The following is a 17,434-nucleotide window of genomic DNA, read 5'->3' as shown; positions in this document are numbered from 1 at the left end:
TATAAAAACACCTCACGTATTTTTACTAAAAGAATACTAAATCCTTTGACTCGATTCTAAGTTAATAGAGATATCAAATATCAAAATATATAATAAATGAGTGAAAACAATCATAGAACATAGAAATAGAGAACGGAAAGAATGTGGACCACCTTACATAAAAACACTAACACTACCATAAATGTCAACTCTATACAATAAAATAACATACACAGTACACAGCAACAAATTCTCCTGTTTACCAAAAGTGTATCTAATTAATTAGCTCAAAAAATAAAATTATTTATAGCAAATAGCAAAAACACCTTTTAATTTTCTGTTTCAAGTGTAATCCACGTAGTTGAAGTGCGTGTGGGCTTATTTTCAAAGGCAAATTCATTACAAGGGAGCTTTCTCTTCTCCTTTGTTAGTATATATTTAAGACAACCCAATTCCCTCAGTTTCAGCATAACACAAGAAGAGTAACACAACTTCTCTATATAGTTTCATTTCGGTTTCGTATCAGTTTCATATCGGTTTTATATCCGTTTCAGTCGAGTTTCGGACGACGATTCTGAGTTTATAAATAATGAAAGAGATGGAAATGAGTAGTAAGAAGATGATGAATTGTGTTGTTAATGGAGAGAATAGTAATACAGTTGATTGGAGAGGAAGAGCCTCAAACCCTAGCAAACATGGTGGCATGAGAGCTGCAACATTTGTTCTTGGTATGTGCTCCTCTCTCTTAATTTTATAGTATTAATATTAACACACATGATTTAAGTGTGTTCCATTAATTTTTATATTTAGACCCTTTTATTTAGCTTGAGAGATCTTGTTCATGTTGTTCATGTGATTATTTTTTTGTATTTTATTTAATATTTTTCATTTTTTACGGAGAAAAATACTCGAAAAAAACTAAGATATGCATTTATCGTAATACTAGGAGATTTGTTATTGATTAAGAGTAGGGAAAGGTTTTGAATGAGAATGAACATTTTGCTTTTTCTCCATTTTTCTTATTTGGAAAAGTTTTTTTTTCAAAAGAAAAACAAAACAAAAAATTAATTTTTTAAGCTCATTATTTAGTATATTGTGTGTTTAATTTTTATTTTTTTTGAATTGGGTAGCTTGATATATAGTGAAAGCAACATGAGTGATGAGTCAGTATGCTTGAAAATTCTAAAAAAAAAAATATAACTAGTTATATCTTTCTCTTTCTATCGTATTATTGTTTACTAGGGTTTTAACTAAGCAACAAAATTTATCTACGAATAATTATAATTTTTTTAACATATATACTATAATTTTTAAATCTTACTAGTACAGTTGAGTATATTCTATATGTTGTCAATTATATCTATAATTTTTTTGGAGCGTGGCCAAACTAACATGGTATGATATTATATACAGTTTCATGTCAGATTGGCTACGCTCCAAATAAGCCTTGAATATTCGGAAACGGTCAAAATATACTGGACCAAACTAATAAAATTTAAAGAGCGTAGTATATATGGTAAATGTAATATAATTATGGTAAATATTATATTAAATTTCAGGGCTGCAAGCATTTGAGATAATGGGAATAGCAGCAGTAGGGAACAATCTGATAACATATGTGATGAATGAGATGCATTTCTCTTTGTCAAGCTCTGCAAATATTGTCACAAACTTTGTTGGAACTGTCTTCATTTTGGCCCTTCTTGGTGGCTACCTTTCTGACTCCTATCTTGGTTGTTTCTGGACCATGCTCATCTTTGGCTTTGTCGAGCTTTCTGTAAGTTCATTTCTTTTAATTCCTTTTTTTTATTATAATAATAAAGTAACCGGAAACTCTCAGATCGAAAAGAATTTAACGTGTTACATTCAAGGTAAACTATTTATGTTTTTTCATAACTTTAATCTATTAGTCTGATGTGACGCGGTGATATACGTCTATAAATATAGAAGTCTATTTTATATGGCGTATATAACATCACGCCACATAAGCTTCAAATCGATTGAAGATATATTTGACGAAGGTTGAAAAGTAATGGTATATATGGCGCAATTTCAAAAATATAATATATTTTTATATGCATATTAAAATTATGGATAAATATAAATATTTTTTTAAATAATTGGAGATGGGTGAGTGCTTGTGTGAAAATTTGAACCCACGACCTAGCAGTTTATTGCCGAATACTTATAACATTTTAACTATAGGTCATTTAATAATTCGCCCCTTTAATTTGGAGTTAAATATTAAAATAGTTTAAGTTCCGTGATTTTAAACAAAAATATTCACAATTTGTTAATTTTGAATTATTTTATACCTTTAGTTATCACAAATAATGTCAAATTAGAATATAAATAATTCAAAATTGATAAATAATGAATTCTTTTATTAAAAATTTAGACTCTTTTTATGAGAGGGGAATGAATCTTTCTTAATGCTTCATTCTTTCAACATCTCTCTATCTCTCACTCTCACATTATTGATGAAGTTACCTTTTTTATTTCTTTCATACTTTTTGTCTTTCTAGCAAAATACCTCTCAACCAACATTATATTAATTTGTATAATATATATACCACTTCATAATTCTTCACCTTTTATTATAACATCCACAAAAGTTCTTTTGTATGTAGTGCACATGAATGTTCCACCATTAAATCATAACTCTTAAAGGTCCCATTGTGTAGATATTTTCAAATTAGAAATGAATATACACCATTCATACACTAAATCTTTAAAAAGTCAAAATCCTTTTATTATTTTCAAAATAAATTTATCTACCATGAGTTTTATCATAAATCATATTCTTTAAACTTCATCAGTTTTATCCAATATTTTTCCAAACATTTGCAAATATACGTACAACTCGTTTGGAATATAATCAAGCATACATATGCGTAAAAAGGTTATCCTATGTATCTAGTCTATAAATCGCGTCATGTCAACAGCAAACGAGTTACGAACACATTTAGTGATGGCCGAAAAAATATTCTATATAATTATACTGCATTAATTAAATTTCACTAATGAATATATATTCTATGTGTTGTAGGGTTTCATATTACTTTCCGTCCAAGCTCATCTTCCTCAACTAAAGCCACCACCATGTATTGATCAACAATATTGTGAAGAAGCAAAAGGGTTCAAGGCCTTAATATTTTTTGTAGCACTATATCTAGTGGCACTAGGAAGTGGATGTGTTAAACCAAACATGATTGCCCATGGAGCTGACCAGTTTAATCAAACCGACCCAAACCAATCCAAGAAGCTTTCAACATATTTCAATGCTGCATATTTTGCTTTCTCAATGGGTGAACTTATTGCCCTAACCGTTCTGGTTTGGGTTCAAACACATTCGGGTATGGATGTCGGGTTTGGTGTTTCTGCTGCGGTTATGGCTATGGGTCTTATCACTTTGGTTTCGGGTACTTTGTATTATAGAAATAAACCTCCTCAAGGAAGCATCATCACTCCCATTGCTCAAGTAATTTTTCTCAACCTAATTTAATTTTCTATTTTGTCATAGTTGTGAGTGTTGATTTATCACTAATACATAAATGAGTAGCTAACTAGGGTGTGCAAAAACCAAATTAAACCGTATAATTAAACCGAACCGATAAATTTGGTAATGCTCGGTTTGAGATTATCGAATAGTTGGTTTTCCAGTTTGGTTCGGTTTTGTTATGTTTTAAAATAAAAGGTTTTGGTTAAGTTTTACTATAAACCAAGCCAAAATAACTGAAAGTAACTAGAAAAATTAACCGAACGACTAGTTCATTCGGTTCAACTTCTATATATAGTAGTATTTGCATATTTGATTTTTTTCAAAAGTTATTATAAGCTTCCCATGAATTTTCATGTTTTATTTTAACTATTACATGTGGATAATGACCGCTGATGTCTAGTTGCAATTATGTATATTATGTGTTTCACAAGTCATTATTAGATTGTTGAGTGTGTGACCAACCAAGAACTTATTTTTCATTTAGTGGTTTTTAATATCTTTAATAATAATTTTTGTGGGATTAACAGTTAATTTCAACTAATTTTTAACATGTGCTTTAGAAATCAATTCAATGTATAATATAGTTTACTTAATATCAAAGTCAGCTTAGTGAAATTAATTATAAATTATAGAGTTGGATTCTCATAATCTTTTTGTAAATTTGTATCAGGTATTTGTGGCTGCCATACTAAAGAGAAAACAAGTCTGTCCATCTAATCCAGATATGCTATATGGAAGCCAAAACCACACACTAAATAATAACATTGTTGCCTTATCTTCTGACTCTGCCAAATTAGTGCACACTCAAAGATTCAGGTAATTATTCTAAAGAAGAAAAAATCATAAAATTTTAAGGAATTGATTGACTATCTAATTTTATGAAAATTTATATGTTATTATAAAAATAATTTTGTTATTATAGACAAGTTTACCAAAACAAATCTTAAAATATGGATTAGTGTATCATTAAATAACATAAGATGCTGAATTATATATTATCTTTATTAATTAGATTTTTGACCTTTTATTTGTTTGTTAGATAATCGTCAAAACTCGCAAATTTGATGGACCGGGATGTCATAATTATTTGTAAAAACCATTTCTGTCAATTTATTCTTGATAATAGATATATAAAATTATTTTGTTTTATATTAATCATATCATTTTATAATTTTTCATTTTAGTATTTCTTATTTTAACGTTTTCGTTTCCGTATAACATATGTTTATACAATCTTATGGCATATTGTCAAGAAGAAATTATTATTAATTTATCTAGATATAATATTTATTAGGTTTAATCACCAAAAAAACTCACTTTTTATCCTTTTTTCAGTTGCACCCTGACGTTGCAATTTTGTCAGTTGCACCCTGATTTGCATTTTTGGATTTCAATTCCACCCTCAAAATTAAATTGGACTTTTTTCACTCGGGAAAAATTCATAAAAACCCTTATAAAGTACTCGTTTGAACTCTTTTCCACATAAAAAGTTAAAAATAGATGACTTATTTTAACTTTTTTCAAATGAAAAGGAGATCAATTTAGTACTTGAGGGTGGAATAGAAAACCAAAGGTGCGAATTAGGGTGCAACTGACAAAATTGCAACGTCAGGGTGCATTTGAAAAGGGGCTAAAAGGTGGGGTTTTTTTTGGTGATTAAGCCTATTTATTAACATGGTAAATTTAATTTCATCAACTATTTTTTGTTTTTTTTTTAAGATTCTTGGACAAGGCTTGCATCAAATTACAAGATGGGATAAATACTAAAGAGTCCCCATGGAGATTATGCACAATGACACAAGTGGAGCAAGTCAAAATACTAATTTCAGTAATTCCAATATTTGCTTGCACAATTATTTTCAACACAATTTTAGCCCAACTCCAAACTTTTTCAGTCCAACAAGGAAATTCCATGAATACCCATCTCACTAACTCCTTCAAAATTCCACCAGCTTCACTTCAAGCCATCCCTTACATTATTCTCATCATTTTAGTCCCTCTATATGACACATTTTTTGTCCCTTTTGCAAGAAAATTCACCAATCATGAGTCAGGAATTACCCCTTTACAAAGAATAGGGACTGGTTTATTTCTTGTAACTTTTTCCATGATTTCTGCTGCAATTATGGAAAAAATCAGAAGGGATAAATCAGTAATTTCAAACCAAACAATTTCAATTTTTTGGATCACACCCCAATTTCTAATCTTTGGAATTTCTGAAATGCTTACTGCTGTGGGGCTAATTGAATTTTTTTATAAACAATCTTTAAAGGGTATGCAAGCATTTTTAACAGCAATGACATATTGTTCATATTCATTTGGATTTTATTTTAGTTCAATTTTGGTGTCATTAGTGAATAAAATTAGCTCTTCAACCTCCTCAAATCATAAAGGTTGGTTAAGTGATAATAATCTCAATAATGACAGGCTTGACCTTTTCTATTGGCTGCTTGCTGTCCTTAGCTTCCTCAATTTTCTCAACTATTTGTTTTGGTCCAAGTGGTATTCTGGTAATATTCCATCTAGGTCAAGCTCACAAATTCAAGAGTTTGAAACAAATGGGGATGACTGCTTATTGAAAGTATAGGTTAAGAGATTATATTATATGTATTTATGATAGGAATTATGAATATGTTTGGTTTAATATTATGATCTTTAGGCTTGTATTATATTATATCATTAAAGAATTATGAAAAAGAAATTATTAGAATGGATTTATCTCTTTTTTCTCTATATTTATATTTACCTGTATCTTTTAATTTTTGTTATTATATTTTGTCTTTTTAACATAAATAAATATTAAATTGCACAACGGAAGACAATCTTCTTCCATTAGAAATATAATTTAAATTAACCAAACTATAAATTATAAAGATTGGAGTTCGAACTCAAAACCTCTGGTTGAATTTGGAGAGATCTACCCTCACTTGCTTTTATTATAATTTGTTTACATTGTGCTATAGTAACCCTTTTACAAGATCCGTGGCGTTCTCCTTTTATTTCTCATTTGTGTATATATTGTATAGGTGTATGTAAAAATCGAACCAAATGGAATAACCAAATTAAGTTAAACTTGGTCTAATGCAATTTGACATACAAAAAATTAAAAAAAAAATTAGTTCAAATTGGTTTTGAAATTAAAAAAAAAATTAGATTTTGATACAAACCAAATCATAAAAAAATCAAAAGAACTAACTGATTCGATTGTGTCGGTTTGAAAAAATTAAAATATGTGTACATTCAGTTTGAAAAAGAACAAAATTTTGATTCGATTTGATTTGAAAAAAAAAAAATTAGTTTGGTTCGAACCAAATAATAACCAACTAATAAAGAGATATGATACTTGGCTATTGCTATACTACTACATGAATAAAAGAGAGATCTTTAAGAACAAGCTAACTACTACAAAAGTGATGCATGTATATTTAACATAATCAACGCTCCATCCACTAAAGTAAAAAAGAAAAAGTTTAACTTAGAAATAGATAGAAAGAGAGGTTACCAAAACAAAAGGCTTAATGGATAAAAAAAACCAGTACCTTTTTTCTAAAAAAATTAATCATCATTTTTACTTTTAATAATTTTAGTCTAATTTTTAATGTTGGTACCATTTCTAACCTAATTTTAGAACAAATTGCTCAATTAGTATTTAACATGATGCATACAAAATACAATTTAAGAATTAATAACATGCTTAAAATTATGAAAATAATGTGAATTTCAAAAGGATGAATATATAATTTCCTTAAATCCATCATTGATAACACTAAAATATATGTGAAATTGAGATAAACTTATCAAGTTTCATAAAATTGTCAACTTTTAAAATACTCGAGACATATAAGTTGGTTGTTGATTTTCAAATCAAAATGATAATAACTTTGTAACAAAAGATATGGCTTAAACATAAATGTCTTGATGTTGGAGATCGATAGGACCCTCATCACTACATATATGTAAACATTAGTGGTTGAATTTCCATCAAGATGTGGGATAAAACACAGGCATATTGCCTGTCTTTCCATCCTTTTTGGTCATTTGATGGATAGTTTTGCTATGACAAGTAGGGTTGTGCATAAGTTTTTAAGATTCCTAAATCCGGATCGAAACTGAACCGGAAATATTTAAAATCGTTGATTCTTTTGAACCGGATTAAAGATTGGTACGGTTCTGATTCTTTGATAGGTTTTTATATCGAAAATCATATTGAACTGGATAACCAGTTATAACTGATGCACAAACATGTAGAAATGTAATTGAACAAAGGATCACTTTACCTCCTGAACTTGGCATAAAGTATTAAAAACGTCCAAATTAGCAAAACGGGATCACTTTTACCCTGAACTTGTCAAATTTAGTACAAAAAACCCCCTCCCCACTCTCACCCTAGAGAGTGTCCCTCACTCTCCGGTTTTAATAGGGGTTTTGGTTTTCCAAGGTGGTTTTTGATTGAAAAAAGTTTGAAATAGTCCTAATTTTTTTTAAACATTTTAAATTAATACCTAATAATTTAAAAATAATAAAAATTTCATCCTTTTAATTTCAAACTTAAAATTACAAATTAATCCTCCAACTTTTACTTATATACCAAATTAATCTTTAAAATTTCTATTTTTTAATAAAAAATTAAAAAAATTTAAAAATTAAATCAGACCCATGGGTCAAAAAATTGATCCATGGGTCTTGAAGAACAGACCCAGGTCTGTTCTTCAGAGAAAAGACCGGCGGGTCTGTTCTCTCTGGAACAGACGGCCTCGCCGGTCTGTTCTCTCAAGAACAGACTTCCGGCGAGGAGGAAGTCCCCCTCGCCGGAAAGTAAAAAAAAATAATTTTTTTAGATAAAAGTTCAAAAGGGCCTCTAGATTTATTAGAATTTAATTGTTATTAATTAGTGTTTAAATGTGATTAATTAGAGTAAATTAGGTTTAATTAGAAACCCACTCTCCAATTAAGTGCCACGTCAGTATAAGGGGTGTTTTTGTACCGATTTTAACAATTTTAGGGTAAAAGTAATCCGATTTTTTCAATTTGGACGTTTTTGATACTTTGTGCCAAGATGAGGGGGTAAAGTGATTCTTTGTTCAAATGTAATTCTATTTTATAATTTGATACTAATAATTAATATCATTTAATTATAAATTAAAATGATAGTATAATAATTTTTAAATTATTGAATAAAAAAATTCAAATTAATAATATAATATTATAGAAAAGAAAAATATCTAATAATTTCTGTTATGCCAATTTCTGTACTAAATTACTTCAATAACTTTAAAAATGCAATTTCTTTAAAATTTATAATTAATTTTTCATTCATATGATATGGTTAATACTATACTTTAAAAATTAATTTGTAATCACAAAAAAATTACCAATAATATTAATATATAAACAAATATAAATAATATTATATATATGCATATGTGTGTGTACAAAATTATATAAGTTTTAATTATATTTATTGAATATTATTCATATTATATTATTAAAATTATATAATTATATTTACAAACTTTTAGCTAGTAGAGATTTCTAGTGAGATGTCTGACAAAAATATACTTCTCATTCTAATTCTATCAAATTCATGATTATAGAAAACATTAGAACTATTACATAACTATAAACTGGTCTTTTTTTCCAAATATAGAAAAAAGTAACTATAGAACACAGAAAAAAGGATCAATCATGTCCCTATAAGCATTCAACGTCCGGAAAGATTCATCTATACCCCCAATCTTTGTAAAAATGAACCATCAGACCCCTTGGTTTAACGCTATTTCATTGCTCCTAAGACTCCGTTAGTCTGATCATGCGTGGCAAAGATTAAAGAAGCATTTATGCTCCTACGGTTTGAGTCTAGAATCAAATGAGTTCTCAAACATTTGAAAATGATCACTTATGCCCCAACGTTTGAAAAGATTTACTTATACCCCCCCTCCCCCAACATTTGAAAAGATTCACTTATGCCCCCCAATGTTTGAAAAAAAAACAGTTAGGCCCTACAGTTTAACACTATGTCATTGTTTCCTAAATCCGTTATTGTGATCCTACGTGGCTAATTTTTACCGTCAGATATTTTATCAACAGTGATGGTCTTTCTCTCAGCAAAGTCATTTTATTGCAAAACCGAGTTAAACCGATAGATTGTCCTTCTCCAACAATCGAATAAGGAATTATCTTCATTAATCGGTATCTTATTTGATGAAACTTGCTATGCTAGAGACGAAGGAAAAGAAGTGTTTAGTGAGGTGGAAGGCGGCAGTACTGAGATGGAACGCCAAATGAAAATGAATACACTTTTTATCCTTTAAGTTGATTTTTTATATAATTGTTGGGTTTCTAATATTTGGAGGAATATAATTGTCGGATCGGAATACATAAGGAAGATGAATAAACTAATTTTTTTATATATAATTTATGTTTCATAATTAATTACGTTTAATTGTCTTCAATAATAGCGGACAATTATTACCGATTAATTGTTCGACGACGGTCGCCTATGGTTCGATTAAAGGAAAAAAGTAAAAATTAGCCACGTAGGATCACACTAAAGGAGTTTGGAAAGCAGCGAGACAATGTTAAACAGAGCGAGGAGGGGGGTAACTGTTCAGTTTTCAAAGGTTGGGGGGGATAACTGAACCTTTTCAAACGCTGAGAGCTCATTTGATCTCGGATCCAAACCTTAGGGGCATAAATGATCCTTTTATCTTTGTTACGTAAGATTAGACTAACAGAGCCTTAGGAGCAATGAAAAGGCGTTCAACCGAGGGGCCTGATTGTTCATTTTTACAAACGGTGGGAGTATGGATGAACCTTTTCAGACGTTGAGGACTTATTTGATCCTGACCCTAAATTTTAGGGGCAGGAATGACCATTTTCCCTAGAAAATATATATGTTTGATGGCATATCTTGGCGGGCATTTGGCATTCCAAATTGTATCTGTTTTTTTTAAATAGAAACATATGTTTTATGGCATAATAATTTTATCTTGGCGGGAGTTTGACATGTCAAATTGTGGCGAAGGTATTAAGATTTCAGATTTTTATGGAGGAGCTGATTTACAAAATATCATCATTTCATCATACAAGAAAGGGAAAAGGGTCCTTTATGCCCCTAAGGTTTGCCTCCAGGATCAAACAAGCCCTCAACGTTAAGAAAGGTTTAAATATGCCCCTAACGTCTTGAAAAATGAACAACCAAGCCCTCCAATTTCGACAACCAGGCCCTCAACGTCTAACTTATAAGTCAAAATAGGGGCCTGGTTGTTCACTTTTTAAGACGTCGAGGGCATATTTGAACCTCTCTTAACGTTGAGAGCTTGTTTGATCCTGGAGGCAAACTTTAAGGGCATAAATGACCTTTTTCCCTACAAGAAATTTTTCTCTTAGGGATATAGAATTATTTGAATGGTAGCTTTTCTTAATACAATGTTGAAAAATTTATAACTGTTACATCATCTTATTCGTGTAACAAATTAATAGTGCGTTAACCATGTGAAAAATTAAATGACAAAAAATTATAATTAAAATATTTTCTATCACAGATGCTCATTGGCTAGTTGTAAAAAAAACGCGTCACAACAATTGTATACAATATTACTATAATTGGATGGTCAAGTAGTAACTATGAATGACTATTTCATTGAGGAGTCATGTCGTTATAATTCCAACCATTCTACCAATGTAAATTATTATTTGACGAAAAAAATATAAAAAATAAACAAATCTATTGAAACAGAAAAAAATAAATAATAAAATATCAAAACAATTGGTTACATTTATTCATCTAGAGCTAATTTTGAAGGTTTTTCTTGTTTATAGAAAATAAATATCTAATTTTTATTATCTCTAGAAACGAGCAAAACATTTCTTCTGATTTCCCAAAAAAACCAGTTTTCAAAACATTTCAAAAACAAGAATCGCAGCTATCTCAAAGTTTATGTGCTTCTTTCTTTTCAAGACCTTTGGTACAAGCTAGTGAATCACGTCGACAATAAAATGTCTACAAAGAAGCAAAAACGCATACATAAAAACATCTTTACGCCTAACACGATCAGTGATATCTAAACACTTGGTCACTTACTGTGTTAACAAAGACATGCTATGCACTAAATATCACTGATAAGACTCCTCCGCCACCGACGTTACAACATATCGACCAGAGTTGTAACAACCAGGGCCCATACTACTACTGTATCAACTGGCAAAGAAGCAAAATTACACTAAAAACAAAGATTTATCAGTCTAATCGTCACTTTCCGCAGCTCCATTTTTAAGGCGTAAGTGCTTCTCCCTCCTTTGGAACTCTGTCAACCCCTTCCCACTTCCAGTCACACCAACCTTACCGTTGGGATCATCAGGAGACTTAAAAATACTCTCTCGTTTGCGCCCTGAGAAGAAGCCAATCTGTAACAGAAAATTCATGGTTACAAATCAAAATAATGAAAATGCTCATTTCGCGGTATCTAAAAGTTCTAATGTTTTTTCACTACTTTTGGCACTTCCATGATCCCAAATAGTTATAACACAGAACAAATCAACTATTTTGGAAAGTAACTAGAAAGACTTTACATTCCAACAAGAAGTGAAGTCCACAGATGGTGATTTTGTAAGCCATAAAAGCTCAATAAAGTTGTTGATTTTTGTATGGAAACAAGTAAAACTATAAAGAGAAAAAGAAGACAAAACCCATTTTAAAGTCCATGTACTTTATTTATTTATTTTTGTTTATCAATTGGAATTCACCACTTTAAGTTTGGCTTAAATGAACCAAAAATCACAAACTTTCACATGTTTTTGATATTTAACATAATCTTTTAATTTTGGCATATTTGACATAAACTTTCCAATTTCTTGCAATTAAGACCACATGTGCGTTTCCTTTAAAAAATAGTGTCATTTTACATCCAAAACGGTGCTCGTTTTTACATCCAAAACGGTGCCGGTGTCTTTAATTGCAAAATTTTAAAAGTTCCTGTACTTTTTTGCCAAAATTAAAACGATATGTTAAATACCAAAAACACGCGGAAATTAGTGATTTTTTGTGCATTTAAGCCTTTAATTTTTTTAAATTTTCAAGTCCTTAAATTAAAAAGAATAGGCAAATTTACCATCAAAAGTACTAAGTTAATGTTCATAATTTTCACTTCAGCAATAAAAAAATAATTTACGCATCAAAGATCTAAGTCAATGCATAATCTCTCAATCATATTATACTTTGACTTGGTCTTTGATAATGCATAAATTATTTTTCTGTTGCTGATTTGTAAATTGTGGACATTAACTAACAACGCGTGATTGTAAAGGACTTGTTAATTGAAAAAAAAAATACAGGGACTTGATGAATCCCAATTGATTTCTAAGGACTAGATAAAAAAAAGTATAGCACAAAGACCTTAAGATGGGTTGGTCCAAAACAAAAATGTTAACATTTCAAGCACAGACCTTTTTAGAGCTGCCTTTAGCAGTCTGGAACTGCTGCCATGCATTCTGCCGCTTATTCTGTACAACTTCAAGCTGCTCAAAACGCATCTTCGATTTAAAAGAATGTATCTTCTTGCGCTTGGCAGCTTTCTGTAGAGGTTAAATTCAGAAGGGTAAACATCATCTTTTAACCAAAAACTTATGGAAGAAAAAGAAATAGCCCGGCACACCATGGTGGACAGCATTGAAAAATAAAACTTTCTTATAACGCCATTTTATGAATTAATCAACATATAAATCACCTTACTTCCTTTAGAAAAAAAAGAATTAGGCCAAGGAGACCCTTGGATGTATTACCAATTGCGCAGATTAGTTTCTCTATCACCCAAAAGAATAATAACGCTTAAATAAACTTAAGTTCCAAATAAATCGCAATAAATTTCAGAATAAGCGACACTGCCAACCTTACGAATACAAATAGTAACCCAAAAGTAAGAGAATAACATAATAGCATATATAAATGCTACTTACCACATCCTCTGGGTCATCTGAATTTATACGAAGCTTTGCTGGCATACTTCGCGACTGAAAGTCGACAGAAGCAGCTTGTTCAATTTTCCTTTTGATGGCTTGTTTTGTAGCCTCAGCAACTTTTTCTGCTTCCAGTAAAGCATTAACTTCAGCCGGTCTTACATTGGCAGGATCCACCTGGGATTACCAGCTGTCAGGAAAAAAGCGTCCACTGTTTGATATAGTAAATATGACTTAAATAAACAAGCAACAATGTGAAGGATTAATTTCATGCAGCTGAGGATAAACCCTAATGAGCTCATGCAATAAAAATCAAAGTGTTTTAGTCTAGGTCACGGAAAAAGGCTGTTATGAGTTATATCCTCTATTGGCAAGGAATACCAGTAAATAGGTAAAATAACAGGCCTAAGTGTAGCCCTTCACCACACAGTGCCATGGCCAGTGATTTGAATCCATAATGCATGTTTCATGCTTCTTCGAAAATAATGGCTCAAAATGCAATAAAACGCCAGCCCTCTCAACCTGTAGTCTATATATGAAACTATATCCTAAGAGTTTCCACTTTCCAGCATCTTGGACTCTTCCTTTGAAGTTTATGGGATAAGATTTTATAACCTACAGCTAACTGAAGAACTTATGAAGTGAAAAATGCCGTCCAAAATAAATTTTATTAGGTAATTTATTAAATCACAACTATTGTCATCCTCCGCATGTCTATGAACAATCTGCATGACTGCATGATATTGCTGTAATCCATTTTGTCCATTATACTTTCGATGTAAACCTAGATACAAAAAGTTATATCCGATACTTCGCAAAGTGATATCCATACATAATATAAATTCTTCTCTAATGAAAGGAAACAAGAAGTGTACCTCTTCTCTATTGCCCCATTCATCATAAGAAACAAAATAGCCAATTGGAGTATGATCCTCAATTGTTGCATCATACCTGCACATTTAACTAATCAAACAAAGCAAAGAAAACGGTAAAACAAATGAAAGGAAAAACATCATTTACATTATCAAATCTATGTTTATTGCGTACCATTCCCCATCTTCACTATATACAGCTTGAACTTTTGTACCAATAGGAAACCTATCATATTGATCAGAGATGCTTGTTGATTCCTAATAAAGAGGGGGGAAATCACCGTCTCAGCAATTATATCTTCACATTAAGGTTTTTACAACATAAATACCAAAACATTGCAGAGAAGCGAAAGACATGTAACTTGCAGATTTACTCACATTGTGTTCAGGCAAAATGGGGGATGCACTAGATTTTGTCCCAATATCTGATCCAGGAGTCTCATTCTGCTTCGCAGTTGCAAGAAGTTCCTCCGTCAGAACAATGACCTGCAATTTGATAATGTTAGGCAACCATAACATAAAACACAGTCTTTAACATAAAAATTGGCAATCTTCATAAAATATGAACTTAGAATCTCAGTGTGAACATCTCAAATCAGGTCAGGAAGAGAGGCAGGCTGGCCATCACAATTTATAGCACACCTGCAAATGAACCAAGATAGAAGAGGTGATGGCATCTTATAGAACTTCTAAGCTTTACAAATAACTCTAATATATTTTACGAAAACTCTCCACAGTCCATATTTCTCGAACTTATGAACTTTAGCTAGCATAAAAGCCACCCTCACCTTTTCAACCCTGAAATGAAAACAAATCTCCATGGTATCCCTTAGCAGCTAAATAATGTTGCTTGTTTGAACAACATGTTGAATCCTTCACAAGAGAGGAGGAAGAGATAAAAAGTAGATATACAATTGCATCAAAAAGAAAACCTAGACACTTAATCATAACATCTACCCAACACCCATGAAGAAACACCTATTAGTCTGTTTTGTGACCCCCTATAGAAGATTAAGACTGTTTCCTAAATATTCAGAGTAAAAGCCCATATAAAAAACCAGAGAAATTTTAAAACTAAGGAACACTAGCAAGAAACTATTTAAAAAAATTCATACAAAAGGATCACCTCATTGAGCTCCTTCTCCATGTCAACATACTCAGAATTATGAGGATCATCGGCCAAAAGCTCTCTAACCTGATCAACAAGTAAGCAAAGTCAATATATGCAAGAACTGACAACAAATCATACCCAACACCGGGCACCACATATTGACACACGCAAATTAAATTATGACGAAAAAAATGAAAGACTTTTCTTCTTCAAGTATAATGGCTAAAGTGAGACTTCTTGAATTTGTTTCTCTTGATAATTTTGATTACTTCTCTATTAATTTACATTCTAGGCTTATATAACCACCATCACATTATATTTTATGGCGCTTTTGCGCTCCAAAGCAACACCGAGTAGTATTCACTTGATCAGAGAGTTCAATTTAACCTTCACTAAATATTCATTGTTTTTAATTCTCGTCAGGGGTAGACCAAAAACTTATCCCAAATTATCACACTATGGTTACGAAGCTAATTATAATTCAATTGACAAAACACTAGCAAAAGATTTTACTCCAAACAGAACCAGATCAATCAAAATTTAAAAATATTAGGGCAGCCCTAACTCAAAATACACTAAAATTCAGAAAAAATAATAAGAAAATAACAAATAATACACTAATCTTACAAATTTGATTACAAAATAAACGAAATAGAGAAGAATAATAAACCTTAAGAAGCTGTTCTTTATAAGTGGAAAGATTGGAAGCGAGTTCTTGAAAGCTGACTTCATCTCCACCAGCTTGCATCGTTTATTTGTTCTAGTCTTCTAGATTGATTTTTTCAGTTGTAATTGTAGAATTATTATTACTGTTGCTTTCGATTTCGAAAATTAGGGTTTTTTGTTTGAGGGAAAATAATACGAGATTGAATTGATTTGAAAGAGATAAAATACAGACTGAGAGATACGTATTTTTTGTTCTGGAAACTAAATATAAAACGCCTTTATTTTGGCAATTTATTTGTCCGTTAATTACTATTTGAACAAAGGATCACTTTCACCCTCAAACTTGCGTCAAAATATCAAAAACGTCCAAAACTGGAAAACCGGATCACTTATACCTTAAACTTGTGTAAACCGGATCAAAAAACCCCTTTGCTGACGTGGCGCTCTAATTGGAGAGTGAGATTTAAATCAATCAACATCAATCTCTAATTGATCATAATCAACACTTCCAATCATAATTAATCACTAATTAATTATAATTAACATTAATTAAATGAATGAATATTTTTAAAAAAAAAAAATTTGGAGCTGCTGCTCCTCGTTTTTTCGGAGGAGCAGCAGCTCCTCATTTTTTCCGATAAGGAGCAGATGCTCCTCCGATGCAGAGCAGAGGCTCCTCATCTGAGGAGCAGAGGCTCCTCGGAAAATCGAGGAGCGTCTGCTCCTCCATCTGAGGAGCAAAGGCTCCTCAGAAAAACGAGGAGCTCTGCTCCTCAGATGGAAGAGCAGGCTCCTCGGTTCCGGCGAGGTGGAGCTCTTCGCTGGAAAACTTTTTTTTTTTTAAGAAAATTATAAAAATACTAAAAGGTCCCTATAATTTTAAGTATTATTAATAAAATAAACAAAGTTTTAAAATGAATTATTAATTTACAAAATTTATATATTAATTTAAAAGTTTTATAGGTTCATTTGAAAAACATGAAAATTTTAAGCATCATTTTAATCATTTTTTTTTCTTAAAACCCACTTTAATAGAAAACTACTATCTAAAACCGGAGAGTGTACTTCACTCTCCTAAGTGAGAGTGGGTAGAGGTGTTTTTAAGCTGAAATACGCAAGTTCAGTGATCCTATTTTCCAGTTTTGATTTTTTTTTGATATTTTGACACAAATTCAGGGGTGAAAGTGATTCTTTATCATTACTATTTATCCCACAAGTTTAAGTCCGGGATATTTTTTTTTCCTTAATTTTAAAAAGTGATAATTTTTTTATTATATTTCAGTTGACCAAAGCTTCTTTATAAAGCTGATTTTAGTAAAAAAAAAACTCAAATATAAAAACAATGTAAAT

The 17,434-nt window shown here is 30.9% G+C and overlaps 2 protein-coding genes across 5 annotated transcripts; one reads left to right on the top strand and one right to left on the bottom strand.

Annotated features, from left to right (window-relative positions):
* The first annotated feature begins 458 nt into the window (after nt 1-458).
* LOC126660999 (protein NRT1/ PTR FAMILY 4.3) lies at nt 459-6,199 on the top strand. Its single transcript, XM_050354746.2, has 5 exons — nt 459-707; nt 1,539-1,756; nt 3,029-3,460; nt 4,152-4,297; nt 5,201-6,199. Exons 1-5 carry the CDS (start codon nt 569-571, stop codon nt 6,066-6,068), a joined length of 1,803 nt encoding a protein of 600 aa, XP_050210703.1. The 5' UTR covers nt 459-568; the 3' UTR covers nt 6,069-6,199.
* Nucleotides 6,200-11,407: 5,208 nt separating this feature from the next.
* On the bottom strand, nt 11,408-16,345 carry LOC126660657 (uncharacterized). 4 transcript variants are annotated; one of them, XM_050354250.1, is made up of 8 exons: nt 16,089-16,345; nt 15,434-15,502; nt 14,686-14,793; nt 14,483-14,565; nt 14,311-14,386; nt 13,436-13,612; nt 12,926-13,054; nt 11,408-11,887 (listed from the first exon to the last, which is right to left on the bottom strand). In XM_050354250.1, the coding sequence occupies exons 1-8, from the start codon at nt 16,164-16,166 to the stop codon at nt 11,726-11,728; spliced, it is 882 nt and encodes a 293-aa protein (XP_050210207.1). In that variant the 5' UTR covers nt 16,167-16,345; the 3' UTR covers nt 11,408-11,725. The 4 variants fall into 4 exon arrangements, with proteins under 4 accessions (XP_050210207.1, XP_050210209.1, XP_055959940.1 ...); XM_050354252.2 differs by lacking the exon at nt 16,089-16,345 and adding an exon at nt 15,096-15,180 and having other exon boundaries at nt 15,434-15,504; XM_056103965.1 differs by lacking the exons at nt 15,434-15,502; nt 16,089-16,345 and adding an exon at nt 15,096-15,405 and having other exon boundaries at nt 14,686-14,949.
* Between the last annotated feature and the right edge of the window lie 1,089 nt (nt 16,346-17,434).

This window comes from Mercurialis annua, linkage group LG8, assembly GCF_937616625.2.
Source record: "Mercurialis annua linkage group LG8, ddMerAnnu1.2, whole genome shotgun sequence".
In the NCBI taxonomy this organism is placed as follows: domain Eukaryota; kingdom Viridiplantae; phylum Streptophyta; class Magnoliopsida; order Malpighiales; family Euphorbiaceae; genus Mercurialis; species Mercurialis annua.
The sequence above is the reverse complement of the archived record's forward strand: the minus strand, read 5'-3'. Positions and strand labels throughout refer to the sequence as shown.

Excerpts from the sequence above, each read along its gene's own strand:
- LOC126660999 (XM_050354746.2), top strand. The coding sequence starts at position 569 with ATGAAAGAGATGGAAATGAGTAGTAAGAAGATGATGAATTGTGTTGTT. Across the intron at positions 708-1,538 it reads AGCTGCAACATTTGTTCTTG|GGCTGCAAGCATTTGAGATA; the intron begins GTATGTGCTCCT and ends ATTAAATTTCAG. Across the intron at positions 3,461-4,151 it reads TCATCACTCCCATTGCTCAA|GTATTTGTGGCTGCCATACT; the intron begins GTAATTTTTCTC and ends AATTTGTATCAG.
- LOC126660657 (XM_050354250.1), bottom strand. The coding sequence starts at position 16,166 with ATGCAAGCTGGTGGAGATGAAGTCAGCTTTCAAGAACTCGCTTCCAAT. Across the intron at positions 14,566-14,685 it reads CCATTTTGCCTGAACACAAT|GAATCAACAAGCATCTCTGA; the intron begins GTGAGTAAATCT and ends CCTCTTTATTAG. Across the intron at positions 13,613-14,310 it reads AATGGGGCAATAGAGAAGAG|GTGGATCCTGCCAATGTAAG; the intron begins GTACACTTCTTG and ends TGGTAATCCCAG.